General features: G+C 44.1%; 2 protein-coding genes across 3 annotated transcripts; one reads left to right on the forward strand and one right to left on the reverse strand.

Moving 5' to 3' along the window:
- Positions 1–30: 30 nt before the first annotated feature.
- On the reverse strand, positions 31–4,768 carry tctn2 (tectonic family member 2). The gene is made up of 18 exons (XM_068703131.1): positions 4,613–4,768; positions 4,275–4,388; positions 3,878–3,948; positions 3,500–3,701; positions 3,291–3,391; positions 2,988–3,187; positions 2,761–2,881; positions 2,496–2,649; positions 2,314–2,391; positions 2,107–2,229; positions 1,925–1,999; positions 1,710–1,808; positions 1,467–1,584; positions 1,279–1,382; positions 961–1,108; positions 678–821; positions 470–558; positions 31–293 (listed from the first exon to the last, which is right to left on the reverse strand). The coding sequence occupies exons 1-18, from the start codon at positions 4,698–4,700 to the stop codon at positions 184–186; spliced, it is 2,139 nt and encodes a 712-aa protein (XP_068559232.1). The 5' UTR covers positions 4,701–4,768; the 3' UTR covers positions 31–183.
- A 586-nt stretch (positions 4,769–5,354) lies between these two features.
- si:ch211-225b11.4 (tRNA (32-2'-O)-methyltransferase regulator THADA) lies at positions 5,355–16,883 on the forward strand. 2 transcript variants are annotated; one of them, XM_068704145.1, is made up of 31 exons: positions 5,355–5,513; positions 5,595–5,775; positions 5,859–5,945; positions 6,029–6,056; positions 6,159–6,307; positions 6,408–6,530; positions 6,637–6,757; positions 6,988–7,154; positions 7,228–7,312; positions 7,389–7,525; positions 7,815–8,012; positions 8,094–8,802; positions 9,106–9,258; positions 9,426–9,535; positions 9,628–9,788; positions 9,870–10,039; positions 10,133–10,297; positions 10,395–10,543; positions 10,692–10,829; positions 10,916–11,020; positions 11,122–11,322; positions 11,413–11,563; positions 11,836–12,088; positions 12,872–13,108; positions 13,226–13,430; positions 14,444–14,632; positions 15,059–15,318; positions 15,423–15,578; positions 15,665–15,931; positions 16,024–16,226; positions 16,324–16,883. In XM_068704145.1, exons 1-31 carry the CDS (start codon positions 5,395–5,397, stop codon positions 16,572–16,574), a joined length of 5,628 nt encoding a protein of 1,875 aa, XP_068560246.1. In that variant the 5' UTR covers positions 5,355–5,394; the 3' UTR covers positions 16,575–16,883. The 2 variants fall into 2 exon arrangements, with proteins under 2 accessions (XP_068560246.1, XP_068560247.1); XM_068704146.1 differs by lacking the exons at positions 16,024–16,226; positions 16,324–16,883 and having other exon boundaries at positions 15,696–15,813.
- Positions 16,884–18,256: the final 1,373 nt, after the last annotated feature.

Below are 18,256 nucleotides of genomic sequence, written 5' to 3' on the forward strand. Positions count from 1 at the left end.
AAATATTTTTATTACAAAATTGTGCACCAATTCAACAATTTACAGTCTACAAACATGCAACCATCTCAAAACTATATTATTGTATAAAGTGTCTAATGTAAAAAGGTGGATTTACATTTCAGTGACATTTAAATACATCCTCTTGATTAGCCTCTCACTCTCCCAGGGTTTTAGAGTGCGGCACTAGGTCCACGCCTGTCGGATCTGTCTCCACGGAGTCCCAAGAATCGAGGCGGTGATAAAGAAGAAAACTAAGATGAGGCCCTTAGCCAATGACTGAGAATACGGCTCACCTGGGGAGGATACAAGGTGAAATAAGTCAGTAATGGTACTGTCAGGATCTCTTTTCATACATAAGCAGTGATTCTCGCAGAAATGTTTCAGAGCTGTAGTTCCAATTTAGTGAATGATGAACTACAAGACACAAATAAACACTGGACAGTTTACCTAGGACTAGATAAATGCCCACCTGTGTAATACTTTGTGATGGGAAAGGCGAGCTCAGGCCAACACACATCATTCCTGTTACAGTCATACTCTGTAAAGTTCACCTGGAACCTGGAGTAAAGAAGAAGAAAAAACATCATGCTCTAGGTTAAAATCAGTCAGGCAGCTCATAGATACAGTAGTTGTTTTTGGCTCAAGTTAACAACTCTCTTCAGAAAGGTCCATCTTGCCTGGTTTTTGGTGGTCCTGTGTTGATGGGAACGTCAGTAAAGGTGACTGAGGAAGTGATGGGGAACAACTTAGTCTCTAATGGGTCCAGACATGGAGAGACATCCCCTCCTCCACAGTCCAGTGCCCAGGGGGACAGGCTGTAGCTACAAATGGCCAAAATAAGATCCATGTTTTACATCGACTTATAATACTAATGGAAATGAGGACACATGGTGACCTAAAATGATTAACGGCTGCTGTGAAAATGCAATTTACACTGTGCATTTCGATGGGTATACACACCTGACTTGCAAAACACGGATATCCCTTTGAGGTATGCCTTCTACCATGCCAGTGATAAGACTCCAAACATGGATATGCTGGTGAGATGGAACCCCACGGCACAAACTTGTGGTGTCTTCCATAGTGGTGCTTGAGTTCAGTGTCACATCTGGAATTCATAGGTTTGTGTAACATGTCGTTAGAACGTAAATAACAAGTATTACTAATACGGTACAGCAAAAATAAAGTTAATATTAACAAATATCTCATTACACAAATATATATATGAACTGTACAAAAATAAATCTTTGCATAAATAGTTTCTTGGCTTCTACTTACAGCTGATGTTCACCCAGTCTGTCATTGTTAGAGGATCTGGATTTCCACTCTTTGCCACATATGTGGCTGTAATCAAAGCAGCCTGGAGAGAAGCAACAGCCTCTCTGAAAGGGAAAATACATTATATTTTAGTTCAACACAAATACCAATCAATGGATCAAAACATGAACTCATGCTGAGCTACTGACCTCAGGAGATCACACTGAGTCAGATTCTGTCGGCTGACAGGGAGCAGACATCCAGATGTTGAATTCTCCCCAAACAGAACTGGTTTCATCTCAGCAGTGGAGCAAAGTCCATCACTCACTGTTAGCCACATCAGAAAATGATGTCGTCTTTTAGTCAACTTGTTTTGATTAAAATATACACAATTCATTGTTACACTAAATGCAGTGAGCCAATAGTCCACAACATGTCTTAATGGGTTTTACCTGGTTTCCAAACATTGATTGACGTCCTCTGTACTGAGCCTGTATTATTGTCCAACATGTCCAGAGTTCCAGCGATAACAGGCCTTCCCACCTGATAACCTGTCATTTAAAGTGTCTGTGTGTTACCCACTGTAACAGGCCCTGTGAACTATTTTCTACAAAACAGTTCACTTCAGCAACAATTCTCAGGACTTAGTATTTTATCTTGCTCTCACCTGGGTTCCCCGAGTTGGGTTCACCCATTAATTCTCCATTTAGAAACACGGCAGAATACCTTGTAGTTAACGCCACTGTTCGGGAGACAAAAAAGCAGAAATTAGCCTAAACAATATCAAACATATCTATTAACTATGACTGGTTACCAGCCAAATCATGGGCAAGCGCTACGGGCACTTACCACTTCTATTTAAAGTGATCGCCCCAACGATGTGAGTCAGTGTGATACTTGTGATGCCATTTCCTTTCCAGTAGAATTTGTAATCCAGCGCTAAGGTCACGTTCTCACACACCAGCCCCTCATCTTCAGAGAAATATAAACAAGTTTCAATATTTAGGTTAACCGTCAGTTTAAGGTGTTTTAGTAATGATATGTTGTTCTCCGTACCTGATGTGGCTTCTGTGCTTGAAATGAACTGACTCATGTCAATGGCCACTTCATCGATTACATCCACTACAACATCACCTGGAATACATGCAAAAAAGAAAAGAAATTGAAGCCACATGGATTCAAGAAGCTGCAGAATGTATCAAAGCATTGCTACGGTGTGTTTAGCAGGTAGTACAAACCCCCTTGCCCATTCTTCAGTGTAATACTCAAATCTGTTGGTCGGGTCTGGAAGGGAAATCCAGTTGGACAGGAGCGTAGCACAGTTACACACTTGACTTTGAAATTGTTCAGAAATGCTACAGGAGCATTGTTTACACACTGCCCGAGCACCTTCTGTGGAACAGAAATAGAAAAGGCATTAGTAATTACTGCTTTGGTGACACATACGATGCAAAATATAATCTAAAAAATATTTATTAAAAAAACTACATACACACAACTAACCTGTGGAACAGTGAAGTACTGGTCATTTAATGAGAAAATGGGACTTCCTTGAATATAAGCAGTAACTGGCAGTGGAGCTGACAAAACAGGGCTTTGGAAGGATGGGCCAGGTTTAGATGTGCTATACAAGTTAAAAGGACAAAAGATCAATGATGACAACATGACACACAAATATATAAATGAATCAAACAATACAAAAATAAAACATGTATTCAATAATTTCTTACATTTTCTTTCCCTGGTAAAAGAGCCCAAGGTAAGGGTTGTTTTCAGGTGGAGAATTGACACATAAAAAAGGAAACCAATCTGGGGAGTTTTCAGAGGACTGCACAGAGCACTGATAACCTGGAGCAGGAGAGGCCTGTCCACCAAAGGGCCCTGGGAGACACTGGGACACAAACAGCTTCAACTCTTCAATGGAACAGTCCTGTTAAGAGTGGAAGACAAAATCAGCCATTGTTGATTAATACAGAAGGAAAAAAAATGCACTGTTCTCTTGTGAAAAGAAAGTATGGTAAAGATGTAAATACCTTGTCACAGCAGCAGCGTACATCACAGGCTCTGAATGTGAGGTCACAGGGACAAGAGCCCAGGGGTTGGTACACTTGGTTTGGAATGACTGTTTTATTATCTGAAATGGATAGGAGATTCATATCTGTTAGAAAAGTGGAACTCTCCGATTGCTTAAATCCTTAGTATGAAGGCCCATTATTAATGAGATAAGTTTCATTTGAATCACCAGATCCAGCATTCGCAGAAACCAACAGGGCGTGTATCTTGGCCTGGATCAGCAGTGAGGCCTGAGGTGTGCCGCCCACACAGGCAGACACCTGAAGGGTCTCCAGGACACACAGGGGCTTTGCACAGCAGTCTGTGTCCGTCTCATTCTCACCACACAAGCGCAGATTTTTTTCCAGCCTCAGCTGAACCCGAACTGCGGTCTGGGGCACCAAATTAAACAAACACGTAGAAAAATGGATGTTCACACACACTATCAGCTCTATTCAAATCATTTTTGGAGGTTTATATTAGAGTAAACCTGGTCTAACTGCACCTTACTAAAGCATTATTTCAATTCCCATAAATATAATGGAAAATATCCCTGTAAGATTCTCACCTTTCCCACCTGTTCCGTTGTGAGCACCCATTCAGTTACATCACTTCTACATGATGGAGGACCAATGTGTCCTGTAAAAGACAACAAACCATTACCAACCACCAACATCTGGCCAAACAAACACTACACAATCACATTGCAGTCACATCGTTGCCTTCCTTCTTGTTTTCGTGAGCCCATGAAGTGGAGAATGGAATATACTCTGGCAACTTAATATTTAACTTAATATCCCGAAAGGCTGCGCGCTCGCCACTCAGCTCTTCTCCCTCTACCAGCTGCACCAAGCCAAACTCCTACAAAAAATAGGTCCCAACCCAAGAACGGGCAGAGCACGAGGAAGTGTTGTAGCGTGTAACGTTACCTGTTGTAGTAACGTTACCTATTGTATTAACGTTACCTGTTGTATTAGATGGAGATACTGATCTCAGGTTCAGAGATATGTTCGACGTGTTTCCCAGCAGAAGCGCAGTAACCGTTGGTCGGGTTGCAGTAAGATGTGACGGCTGGAAAACTGTTTTAAAAAGCCGTTAACATTTCTGTTTACTGCTTCACATGTTAGCTTCATAAAATGATTTAATGCGTAACGCTACTCAACGAACGTTAGCACGATCGTCTTCTAGCTTTTGGCTACTTCTCTAGCGTTAGCTATGTTTGGTTAGGTTACGTTAACGTTGGCTATTGTAATGTGAATCTGATTGAATTGTGCGTACAGCGTTATGTATCGTAAGGTCTTACCGACAGTGTTTTGCGTGTGAGTCAAGGAGATGAAGAGTATAACACAGGTAACTTGGCGTGAAAGGAACATGTCAAGCACGTTAGCCATTTGGTTAAAGTCAGATTATAAAGTCGACATATTTGTAAACTGTTAGCGATGTCTTGGCAACCATGGCTTTAAACCAATCAACGCCTAGAAAAGTTCTTCTTCTGGGGAAACAGGAGCAACAAATGCATGTGTAAATGCACTTTAGTAACCCCATCTGGTGTGGAGTGGTAGATGCAACTACAGTCATGCAATAGTTAGAATCCCTTAAATACTGTGAACACAAGAAAACAGTATTTACTTACTGGTCCAAGTCGTCATGTTTGAGTCATGTTGTCAATTCAAGTTGTCATTTTCGAGTAGATTTTTACAATTTTGCATATCAGTGCTCCTATCAACAATTACAATTATTATAAAAAAGGTGGGGAGAGTCCATCTTCATAACACCAGAGCCAGCGACTGTTAAGCAAAGGCCGCACAATGGCTGCTAGACTGTGTCCCATAACAGAATGGGAAGATCGTAATGTTTGTATGATCTGATTTAACTACTGAAAGAAAATGTAATACCCTATGCCAAAAAAATAAAAAAATAAAACATATATATATACAAACTACTAATCTGCCTCTAGGTGGCAGCATGTTGCAGTAGTTCTACGATGACCGCTGGTCTAAGAATAGTAGAATAAGAGTTTTGTCACGTGACTAGCTTGCCAACGTGCTGTTTTTGGGTCTGTACAGTGGAGTTAATAAAACAATTATGTCGTTTGAAGACCTGCTGACAAGTCTGCAAAACTGTGTGGTCACCGAGGATCAAGCACCTGGAAATGTCAGCCAAACACTCAGGCTCTTTTTTGATAAACTGTCGGAATCCTCCAGGTTGGTACCCATAACCTCAGCATGTTTGACCACATTTTTAAATCATTTGTGATGACTAAATGATTATACCTGCATAAACAGGAGTAGTGGAAAAAGATGCAAGGAGCGCTGCTTAGAGGAGGCTGTCCAGCTGCTGAGACAGATGTCAGAGGCTCAGCTTCGTGATTTAGAGGAGAGTCATCTCCTGCTTCTTGTGAGACTCCTCATCTCCATGCAGCTGCAGATGGTCAACATCTCCACAGCCTGTCGTAAAGTGGACCAGGTCAGCCCCACAGTATGTCTGTTCACCGTGCAATGCTTAAAACTAAACGGGAGTCTCATTGTAACTTCATATTTGCTTCACAGATGTTGCAACATTTGGCAAAGGTGGACCACCAATTGGTTTTTAGAGAAACCCATCGCTGTCTGCACTCCATAGTCCATGCTGACCAGGTACAGAGCGCTCACTTGACTTGTACTTGTCAAATGTTTGCATAAAGGCACTGCAGATAACTTTTACCTCATCTGCTTTTCAGGTATTGTCTTTTGAGGATCTGCAGGGAGGTTGGTGTAGGCTAAAGATGATATGTTTATAACCATGTCACTAATTTCGTATATGTAAGGTTTCATCAACGTATTTCTTTCCTTCGTCCTCCTTCTTTTTAGCCTGTATGTTCCTAGAAGACAGCACTGTTGGTCGTGAGGTGTGGCGAGAGTCTTTCCCGTCTTTGCTGAAGAAGGTGTCAGAGTTGTTCCTGGTTGTATTGCAACAAGAATCCCTCCGAGATGGGCCACTGTGTTACACTGCCGTCAAGGTACATGAAGAGCAGTGTGCTTCGTGTAGCAGTCCAGCGCATTCATCGTAGACTTGTTGTGTGATCTTTGTTACTGACCTGGGAACTGTGATCTCTGCAGGTGTGTTTGCAAATATTCCAGCTGTTGCCCAGTGAAGTTGCTCCTCTAGTGTGGACAAAGGAGCACAGCGGCCCAACAGTGCAGAAGATCCTCCAGGCTCTTATGGACATTATACTTGGACAGGTTTCTTATGAATTCATCAGTTCAGAGTCACTCATTTAAATCACAACATACCTGTTTTGTTCTTACCTTTGCTTCGTCTTATCAGTCGGTGTGTCCTGTCTTGCAGTGCAGCAACCGGGACACTTGTCTTATGGCAGGCACTGCTGTGGCCATGCTGATCAACACCGCACCAGAGAGCAGAGCTGGAGAAGCTGCTGCCTGGAGTCTGCTACAGGTCTCTCACTTAGGTAGGTAACCACCACCACTGTTGGACAAATAGCGTGAGCAAAGCCAATTTTGGAATTGGACCCAGGTTTGTGGGTAAAATGAAAATAGACGTGGTCTTTGTTTCCCATTTCTTTCTCTGTTTAACTACATCCAGAAAAACATAAAAGCTATATATGCTACAAAGGATACAACTGAGTTTGACTGCCTAGAGACTCCTGACAGAATAGCTTTCATTTCTGTGATTTCTCAGAGCCCTGGCTGCTGACTGTTGGTGCTCTGCAGGTACAGTGCTGCCCTACAAGGAAGGACGGAGTGGACAGGCTGGCTGTGAGCAGGGGCCTCCTGACCTGCTGTCGACCCAGCATCCTGCTCAGTTCACATGTGGATGCCACACAAGTACATCAAGTAAAAGCTCAGGTAAAAAAACTAACATGTTTCATATCTGGTGTGCTTGTTGTCATGACCAAATCCATCATTTCCCTCTTTTCAGATGTGTTTACTGCTGAATGGTTTGTTTCCTCTGGTCTATGCTTTGTGTGAGGAGAAGCTGGATTGTCACATCTTTGCGTTTGAAGGTGAGTAATGTCCAGGTTCTTTATTCATGTGCTCAAATAGCAAGATCACTTGTTTAAATATGACACGTTGTTGCAGCATTAACACTGTGGCTGAAGAAAGTTAAAGAATGTCTGGCTGACATCTTGAAGATGACGGGCGTTCGCCTTCTGCCTGACAACAGCAGCCTGCAGCAACAGCTCATTCACATTATCTGGACCACTGCAGAAAGCCCAGTGAGTCAAATTAACAACGTTCTATTATTGCAAATAAAAAAACATGTAAGTAAAAAAACAATACTTGACTTTGTAAACCCGATGGACCTCCAGATAAGGCAGGATATAGTATGCTAAGAATTTCCTAAACAGTGCAATTTTGTTTGGTGGAAAAAAACTCAAAAGAAGTAAAGTGTTCACAAGTTCTTTGCTCTCAATAAGAAATCTATTGAGTACCACAGTAAGAGCCATTGAAGACATACTAGTGCCGGGATCGTTCACTGACGTCTGCCTTACTGTGCCTCGACAGGTGGAAGGTGTGTCAGAGTTTGTGCGCAGCGCTTTTTGTCTCCTGCTGGACCTCTATAACATGGACTGTGAGCAGTTTTGTGACACAAAGAAGACTCTTTATTTTACTCTACTTCAGCGAATAATCAAACTACCTTGGGAATCCAAAGCCAAATATCATCGCCTTTGTGCCCTGCTGCCATATCTGGGTACTGACATGGTGAGGATTACGGGTTATTACCGCGTTAATAATGTTATAATGTAGGGCTCATGACGTCTTAACATTTCTATCATCCATCAGGTGCTGGATCAATATGCTGAAATACCCAATCATCTCCTGAAGTGCTTGTCGACCAATCACCTGTCACCATGTGGATCGGAGCTTTACAGGTGTCTGATCCAGCAGCAGCGGCGAGAGCTGTGCGATGCCTCACGCACTGAGCTGGATCCGGCCGATCAGTGGGCGAGGCGTTGGCGGCCCGTCCTTCACGAGGCGCTGACGTCTGATGTGACTCTTCTACAGAACAACAGCTCAACACACTTATTACCCTGCACCTTTCAAGTCTTCCCTTCTGCGGTGGACCCTCTGCTGGCCTCTCTGGACCCATTCGCCCCTGGCCACCTCCACGCCTGGGCCTGCATCGTGAGCTCCTATCGAGCCGCGACCGGAGGCTCTCCCTGGGCTCTGCAGGGTAGCTCAACCCTTGAAACCCTCCGGCTAGCTCTGGGATCTGCAGATGACAAAGTCCGTCTCGCTGCTCTAAACCTCCTCTGCTGCAGCCCAAAGACCAAAGACACTCCAACCCCAGAGGAGATGTCAATAATGAGAGCGTTTATTCCTCAGAACCTAAACTGCGAGTCTTCGTCTTTTCGCCAACATTTTCAGGCTGGAGTGAAGAGGTTTCTGGTTCGTATTAGAGACGGTTGCTTGGCACATGTCAGAGGACAGAAAGGCAAAAAGAAAGCCACCCACTCAAAGAGGGCACAAGACGTCCTGGAGCAGGGAATAGGTGAGACAACGGACAGCTGCTGTTTTATATTCACAAAAATACATGCTGCATTTGTGGGTTGTTTTAAACTTCTTATGTTGATACTGAATGTTTCAACTAAAAGGTATGCTTCTCTATATTCCTTACTAATGCTCACTCAAATTACAAGTCATATCGGGAGACGGTTAACAGATAAGGCCACTTTGCATGCAGGGTAATTCTATCTGCCTTTGTGGCATTGTTTGTGATATAAGTCTTTGTTTCTGTAAATTATTTTGTCTATTTTCTTTTCATCGAAATCAAATCTTTTTGTATATTGTGTAGGTTTTGTTGAATGGTTGGGTCAACTTCCATACAGCTATCTGGCACCAGGACACAGTTATCAGAGGAAGAAGACTGCGTTGCTGTTGCTTTCTGCAGTGCTGGAGACCTGCTCAGACACCTGGAGCCCAGACAAGAAGAAGGGACAACCTCCAGGTAAACTGGAAAACCAGTGGTTGGAAAAGGGTCAAAAAAGCTCATTTTTCTTTATATTACTATATGGTGCTATTGAATGCTTAATTCCTGTCAAATGTTAACTTTCTATTGTTTTATATTATTTTGGCTTGAAATTGAAATGAGCTTTTATGAAATCATTTTTGCAGTGAATATGGGGTCTCTTATTAACTGCGCCAGAGAAAGAGGACAGTGGGATTTTGTCTGCAGGACCAAACAGCTGGTCCTCATCAGCTGTTTAGAAGATTCTACAAATGAGGTAGAGTTTTCATATTGTTCAAATCAAAGAATGAAGTTGAAGAATATCTTTAGAGCATGGATAAGGGTTGTGTTTTTTCTTTTCTTTTACAGATTCGGGAGCTCTCAGCTGGTTTATTGGTGAGGTTTTTCCCACCCAGTTTCCCAGACGACATCGCTGCAGTGCTTCTCATGCGAACCAGACAGCTTCTGTGCAGTCCTCGGGTGCAGGAGGCTCAGATGGGAGCACTGATGGTGAAGGTTCTCCTTCAGAAGTAAGCCTTGCCTCCTACATACCTTCATACAGAATTACACCTACCTTAGATGCGAGGGTTAATCGGTTGCTCTACTTGTAGATCACAAGAGCAGCCAGAGGGCTGCAGGTTGAACAGTAACATTACCGTCAGCGGTGGAAGTGACCCCAAGGCCTCCTGCATGGTCAGATTCCTGGTGAAGGAGTTGGAGGAGCATTATCTGACAGCCAAGGCTGACATGATGCTTGCTGCCAGAACCAAGCCAATACATGGTGAGCGTTTAGATCTACAACTCTGACATCTACCACAAATGAGGTTTAGCCCTAAAAATGTTGCTCAGTTCTTTAAATTGAACTATGTTCCAGGTGTTTTAATTGCCCTCCAGAGGTGTTTGCTTGAGGCACCCAGCAGTGTGTATGACATGCTTGACTACAGTCTGACCGTTGAGGTGCTGGTCCTGCTGGAGAACATGTCTCTGCTGCTGCTGGGTGTGCTGTATGGAGACCGGGATGCTTGTGCCACTGAAAAGGGTAATGGCTCAATCTGCGGAATCAAGAGTTTTTGGGGGGGATAAAGTACACTCCATTTCAGATTTACCACACAGTAAATTGTTCTCTCCTCTCCTAGATGCCCCCCCTTCTTTATGTGATATGGGAAACGCTATCAGCTCTCTAATAGCCCAAGAGTCCGGAGGAGGCCCAGGGGATGGGGAGGAGTGTGTCCTGCTATCTGAGGAGCACAACCTCGTTCTCACCTGCTGCTGGGTCTCCCTCAAGGTAAAACAGAACCAGATGCACCATTTCAAATACATAATTAGATACCCCAACACTTAGGGCGATGGCAAAAACATAGCCATTCAGCTTAGCATATTTGCTGCATGTGTACTTTTTCTCAAAATGTTTTGCTTTCATATTTTCTTATCAGGAAGTAGGAATCCTTTTAGGTTCTCTGGTGGAGAAAATTCTCACTGAATCCAAACCCAGCAAGTGCCTTCTAACAAAAGAGGATCTAACGAGAGCATCAAAAGTGTTCACTTATATTCTTCTCAAATGCCGTCACTGGGTACGTTTAAATCCATTTAAAGGCGTTAAGTCTGAATCACCTCAACAGTCATGTTCCTTTCTGAAAGAAGCATTTCTCTTCACCAGGGGGCAGTAGAGGGATGCTGTGTCGGCTTTACCAAGTTCTGTGCCTCTCTGTTGAGCAGCAATGATCCAGAGCTTAGTGATATACCAGCCCACATGCTGAAACAAGTGAGTGTCCATACTGTACATTCTTGAATGTATTTCTCCTTAATAAATGGAATCCTGGACTACTGGCTTACAGATCTATTTCCTCTCCTGTCCCTTCATAGGGCTTGCAGGTCGTGCGGTCCCCTGGCTCTACCTCGGTGACCCGGCGGGCTGCAGGGCTGCCTATGCTCATCCTGTGTGTTGTGTCAGCAGAGGAGGCCAGTAAAGCAAGACCACTGCTATCCCACAGTATGCAAACCTTACTGGAGACAGCCAAAACCCCTCTACCCGAGAACTGGGACCAAACGCTGGACCTGCCACAGGTCTGTGTGGACACAGCATCAAGACTGAGGATATTGGTCTTTAAAGCCACAAAGACAGATGTGGTCACATAATCCTGCTTTCCCTTACAGGTGTGTGCGGTTCACACTCTGCAGGCCCTGGTTCGTGGTTCTGGTCTGGGAGTAGCTATCCTTCAGTTCGCTCCTGCTGTAGCCATCTTGTCACTCGCTCTGCTCAGTTCTCCCTGCTGGGCCATGAGGAACGCTGCTCTGCAACTTTACAGTAAGACACAATTACTTTTAGTTCATATTCATAATATAAAGGATTTATTGTTTTCTCGAAAAATTGGTTAATTGTTCATCCTATAAAATGGTATTTTAGATCATTTACTATCTTGCAAATACTTAAATTTTAGGCTCTGAAACCAGTGATTTTTTTTTTTTTTTGACGATTGAAAAAAAATGCATCAATTATCAAAATAGTTCATTAATCCATTATTTGGTTCAGCTCGGAATAATACCCCTGATACTACAGTAAATATAATCTGTTTCCAGGTTCTCTGTGCTCGCGAATGCTCGGCCAGCGGCCCAGCAGTGAGGAGGGCGGCCCCACCCAGCACGGCATGTCCCCCCTTGCCTTCTTCTTCCACTACCCTGCGCTTCAGCCCTTTCTCCTGGGCGAGCTGAGAGGGGCAGCTCAAGACCTCCAGGGTCCACCCAATGAGGCCAAGCTTCACCTCCAACCCTCGCTCTTCCCTGTCCTCACTCTGTTAGCCCAACTTCAGCCCGGTGTCCAAGACTCAACAGAGTGATTACTGTTTACTTCTCACTTGACGGTTTGGTCAGGTTTACTACTATAATTCTCTACAGCAGTGGTTTTTATCCATGTTTTTATTCCACTCAAATGTTGGAACAGTGTATTCAATAAGTTGCTCGCGTGGAGAAGCAAAAAAGAAAGCTTTGATTAGAATTCAAATGAACAGATTATTTTTACCTTAATGGTGTGACTGAGGACTACTAGTTTGACATTTTGGGAAATACATCTGTTATTTGCTTTCTTGCCATGGTTACTATAAGAAGATCAATATCCCTCTCATATCGGTTCAATGAATACGTAGCTGGAACCAGCAGCTGGTTATCTTAGCTTAGCATAAAGCCTGGAAACAACTAGCCTGGCTCTGTCCAAAAGTAACTAAATCCATCACATTATATTAACGCATCCATCTCGTTTGCTCGTCCAAACAAAATTGGTAATCGCTCCCAGCCAAGCAATGGTCCAGCACATGACCCCAGAAAAATGGTGAATTGTAATTTTTCACACTTTTTACACTACACTTCATTTGTATAGATTAAACAACCATCAAACACTAGCAAAATACTGTAACGTTTGAATTAGTGAGCGGATTTTGTTACTGGACAGACACTTCAATTAACACAAATAAGTGAATTTCCAAAACTGCTGAAACGTTCCTTTAATAGGTTAGCATTGTATACTGTGTTCATACAAAGCAGTGGGGAGCGACTTGTGTACGTTTATGAATCTCCACCCTGAATATGACTCAGTGAATGTCTTCTCTGACTTCTCCACCAGAACCTTGTCAGACTTCCTGCCTCCTTTGCTCCAGCTGTCTGCCAGTCCTATTTACAGTGTGAGAGTGATGGCCTCCAAGGCTTTGGTTGCCATGACTCCCCCCTCAGAGTACATGGACATCCTCATCAAACTGGCGGCTCAACTGCCCCGTCCACATGAGCGCTTCTGTCACAACCGGCTCCACGGACAGCTGCTGCAGATCAAAGCTACTCTAGAGAGAACTCTGTGCACAGTCAGGTGAGACTGAAAAGAGATGTTTACTCTTTCATCAGACACTTTCAGGCTTTTAAAAAGCCCAGCTGTATTCAATCATCAGACACTGTCTTTGAAGTCCTGCTGTGTTTTGATACCCAGCCACCCTTCCGCTGACCTGTGTGAGGTGCTGAGCAGGGTGGACGCCTCGATGTGGCTGGTGACTGAAGCTCAACGCTGCCCCCTGGTGAGAGCGGCCTACCTCGGAGTGGCAGACTCACTAAGAAGACTCTGCCGTGAGACCTACCTGTCAAAGCTCAGTTACACACTCATGCGTGACCTCCAAACACCTCGACAGGAGCTTCAGGTGAGCGACACACATGCTGACACACTCGCATTGGGCGACCGTGCCACACTGGGTTTAAGAGGGTCGTCTGGTGACCGCACGGTCGACGGTTCGATCCTTGCCTGAGACGTGTCCTGTGTCGAAGTGTCCCTGAGCAAGACACTGAACCCCTAATTGCTCCCCGGGCGCTTCTCAGCAGCCCACTGCTCCCAATAAGTTGGTGATGGGTTAAAAGCAGAGGCTAAATTTCGTATATGTGTAAAAAATATATATGACAATAAATAAATTTCATCATAAAAATATAGACATTGTTTTTCCAGGGGGACAATTTAGCCATTTATTTATGGTATAGATATACATAGAGAGACAGGAAACATGGGAAGAGAGTTGACATGCAGCAATGTTGTCAATCAAATGTGATCACACCACATCGACATGTTGTGGGGGCCGTATCCACCAAAGCATTAAATTCTTGAGGCCAGCATTTAAAAAAAAAAAAGATTTGCAATGGGAGTGCCGTGTATTTATTTACACTGTGCTACAAACAGCATGAAGATGAGCTGGGCATCTATTCTCCGCTGAACACTACATGTTTGGCGCTTCTTTCTGGTCGCCAAGAGTTGAAAAATGTCCAACTTTGGGTAAACCGCTGCGCTTGTCGCTGTGACTTTTTACTCAGCTGTCTAATCACAGTGGACAAATAGCCTCAAAGACGTGATCAGATGTGTTTTAATATGAATGTGTTGTGGTCTTATGTTTATGCTATTGTTTTTACAGAGGACTTTAAGGTGTCCTCATGTCTGTAGCACTGGACCAAACACATTTCCCAGTTTGGGATAATAAAGTACACAAAAGTACTTTAGAGGAAAATAAATGTCATTGTGACCTCCGTACAAAACTGTTCCAACTTTGGCAGAAAGTGGTGCATTCATGCAGGATCTCAATACGTTCTCAGGGGCTTTTAACCACAAGGCTACCAGGATACCCCAGCAGATGTTTTTTTTTCTAATGCTTTATCTCTGTCACCTCCGCAGCTCGGGTTGTCATCCTTCCATCAACAAGCCATCCAATTTCTATGTGCAGATCTAACGTGTGCATGTCAAATGTGGGACAACTTCTCTGCATCAAGCCCTGATCTGAGGCTCTCGCTGGTTACGTGGGTGGTGGATGGGCGGGGCTCGCAGCAGACCGGCTTGAAAGAGGTGATCCAGAGGGTGTTACAGGTAAGACATGATCTGCTCTGAAGATTTCAGCATGAAGAAAACAACCTTTCCAAAACCAGTCTAACAGCTTTCAGTATAACAACCAACCTTGGGGAAGCTTAAATATAATGGCATCAGAAAAGTGGCCTAATTATTTATTACGCCATTTAGTTGGACTAGAGAATCCTGTTTCCATGCATCTGATTTTAGTTTTACTATAATAATGTTAAATGTAAAGTTATTAGTGTTTTGTTGAGGAAACCACTTAAATAGTCCAGATATTGTAATCGCATTAATTAACAAAAAGCATAATTCTCTACATTAGTGTGATATGCAGTGATGCTGAAAACAGATGTCTGCCAGTCAGGGTATACCTGGCATGTAAAAGCACATTGACCATTTGACAAGTAGATTAAGAAGGACTCTACTAATGCTCCTCATCTCCAGTCAAACCTGAGGGAGGCATTGTTGAGCATCAGTGTGGAGTACCGCAGGACCTTCCTCGCAGCCCTGGTAGCAGTGATGGCTGGAGGAGATTCTACTTTGCCCCAACATCTTCCTCAGTCGGCCCCACTGGAGGAGCCAGTTCGACTTGAGTGTCTGGATTTGTTGCTTGGGGACTTGGAGGACCAGCGAGGGGGGCCAGAGTTTCTATCCCAGGCTCTGTATGCTACTAGTCTGCTGCTTTCCCAGGCTTCAAGCTCCAGGTTTTTACACGTTTTATTGTCTTTACTGCAGTATAGAGCCCCATACTGTACTGGAACATTTCTACCTGCAGCTCTGACTTCCTTCTTATCTTTGTGTAAATCAGTCTAAAGATATCCGTGTTCCAGCGCTGGTGTAGCACCTTGGAATGCCAGCGATCCCCAGACGCGCCTGAAGTGCTCAGGATGGCGTGCGCTGAAGCTCTGTGTGTGGCTGGAGTTCCTCTAATGAGCCACAGCCCTCTGCCTGCCATCACCATCAGGTGTGAAGGAAGTCAAATAGTGTTGTCAATCAAATGATCCTCTCAGATGAACAAAAAATGAAAAATGTTGAATTTTCTTGGTTTAGGTCGATCAACACAGCCCTTTACTTGCTGCAGGACCAAAGCCAGCAGGTGAGGATGAAAGCGGCCCGTTTTGCTTCCATGCTGCACCATGTGAGAAAAGGAGAAAGCCAAAGGAGCGTCTACCTTATGCAGGTTAACCGGGCTTTGCCGCTCCTGCTGGACCTGCTGCTGGAGGAATGCCGGGATACTCCTGGCACACTGGAGGTGCTGCTGTGTCACCTTCCCCAGCCTGACCTCAGATCTGTGCTGAGAGAGGCTTCAGAGACGGGGTTTGTGACCTCACTGAATCAACACACTTGTACAAACAGAGCAGCCTGGATTGCTTGTCGCTGAACTGTTATTATTGCTCTCTCTCATTCAGGTGCTCCAGTCTGTACGAGCAGGATGAGGCCAACGTGTTTGCAGAGCCCTCTGTGATGTCTGCACATGTGCTGCCTTACCTGCTGCAGATGGCTGAAGAATCCTGTGAATCCTCTGCTGTGGCACAGAGGCTGAGTGCATGGGCAGAGGAGAGTGCTGCACAGGTTCTGAACAGCCTTGAAGTCTGCAAAGAGCTCCAGCCAGGTATCACATGAGCATGAATATAAGAATGGCTTTGATAAATATGTAACACGCTGTGGTATATTCAAAATTGATTGAATATAATATTTATTCTCATCAGCGGAGACATTGAGCCCGGCCTGGCTGACGCTCCTCATGGACCCCCGTTTCCATTGCACCCTGTGCGGCCTGTTTACCAGGGCGGCCTTTCTCCTTCGGCTGTCAAACACATCCGACGATGTACGACACCTTTGTGATCCTTCGGCGCTGCACATGAGCTTACAGGACGTGTGTAGTCTGCTCGGTCTGAACGGTGTCCACTTTCCCTCTGCTGTAACAGCTGCTGTGGCTGGAGAGCTGCCGGGCCGATGACGGGCCGCGGGGCTTTTTTTCTGTACACGCAGTGAGCAAAGCCGATGAGGCCCGGGGTGAAATTACTTGTGGATATTTCAAGAATGCTGAATGACATCTTCATGTGCAGCCTCAGTCTTGAACAAGTAGTGTAACTGCTGATGCTTCAGTACACCAGCACTAAACAAGCTGACATAACAAGCTGTTATGTAAGAGCTCAGCGGCCGCAGTCAGAGAAGAGACCCAATGGGCATTAGGTGCTATGTTCCTCATAAGCTCTATAGTCATGTTTTTTCTACAATGCTTTAAATAAAAAATGATAACATTGAATTTTCTTGTAGTTTTTTTTTTGGAATTAAGTTGTTGTTTTTTTAATACGGAGTCACTAGAATAACTCCAGGTCTGTCTTTATGATCACTATCACCTCAGAGCAATATGCTCATTATTATTCCCAGAGCAGGGCTCCTGTCCTCTGTTGTTGTTGTTGTTGTTGTTGTTGTTGTTGTTGTTGTTAGTTGTTTGCCATGTCTCAGTAGCAACAGAAGCACAGCTCAAACTGATGCAGTGATGTAATGCGATAGCCTCTGGAGAAATTGGCTACTTGGCGCCCAGCAGGGGAATATAATGTATGTTTTGATGCTCCATTAGAGACCTTCTTCCTGGATAAGTGTCCCATTTTCCAACCACATGAGGACTGAAGATGATTAACTGGATCTGATATAGAGCTGTCAGTTGCTCCGCAACGGACCACACACTAGAGCAGTCTTACATCACCAGAGCCCACTGCTTTTGTTTGAGCTGGGTGGCTCTCAGTATCAAACAAACACTGAGATGAAATACTTTGTTCATGCTATGGTTGACCCTGTTAGGCTACTTATTAAATGTACATGGGCTTTTTTACTGCTGTATTCTCACAACTTTGATTCTTTCTTGGGATATATTATTGTCAGAGGTGATTGAATTCTCAGAATAATATCAGACACGTTATCAACAAACTGACTGTAAACCAGCAGAGTTAGTTTGTTACTGTTTCACTTACTTCTATATGTACATAAGACATTTCTATTTCAGTTAGGGTTTCCATCAGGTATGCATGAAGCGTTGTGCTTATGAGCTTCTAGATCATAACAGTTGTGACATCAAGCTTGAATTAATGATTCATGCATAAAGCTTATGCAATGCCCAAAATGAACAGCTGGTGTGTAGAGCTCTCTATGAGATTAACATGTGCCTCAGAGGAAGTTACAGGTGGTTCTTGTCTAGCTATTGACGCAGAATACAAGGTAATGCCAGATAATGAAAGTTGTTGGGCAAAACTCTAACGTCAACATTTTAGGACAAACCTTGAATCATTTTGTCAAGACTTCTCCCACTACGTCCTCTAAAAGTGCTTGTTTTTGGCACTGAGCGGCTCAGATTGTTATTATAAGTGTCTGACAACATTATGGCGAGGACCCTACCAAGAGATAGCTTGATCCGGTCTGTTTGTGATTGTGTCCGTGTCCTCAAGGAGAAGTGTTGTTATCAGAATATCGGGCAGCAACATATGGACAGGTCCCACTCTTTACAGTGTACTTCTTCCTTTGTGGGTCTCGTGGGGTCACAGCACACACAGGTAACACCACAAGCCTGGCTGGCTCCATGGCTGATATGGCCGCGGGCTTTCAGAGCCAGGCGAAGGAGCCAGGCGAAGGAGCCAGGCG

Source organism: Cebidichthys violaceus, unplaced genomic scaffold, assembly GCF_023349555.1.
Source record: "Cebidichthys violaceus isolate CVI_PGR_0920_01 unplaced genomic scaffold, fCebVio1.0.p SCAF_9, whole genome shotgun sequence".
NCBI classification, from domain to species: Eukaryota; Metazoa; Chordata; class Actinopteri; order Perciformes; family Stichaeidae; genus Cebidichthys; species Cebidichthys violaceus.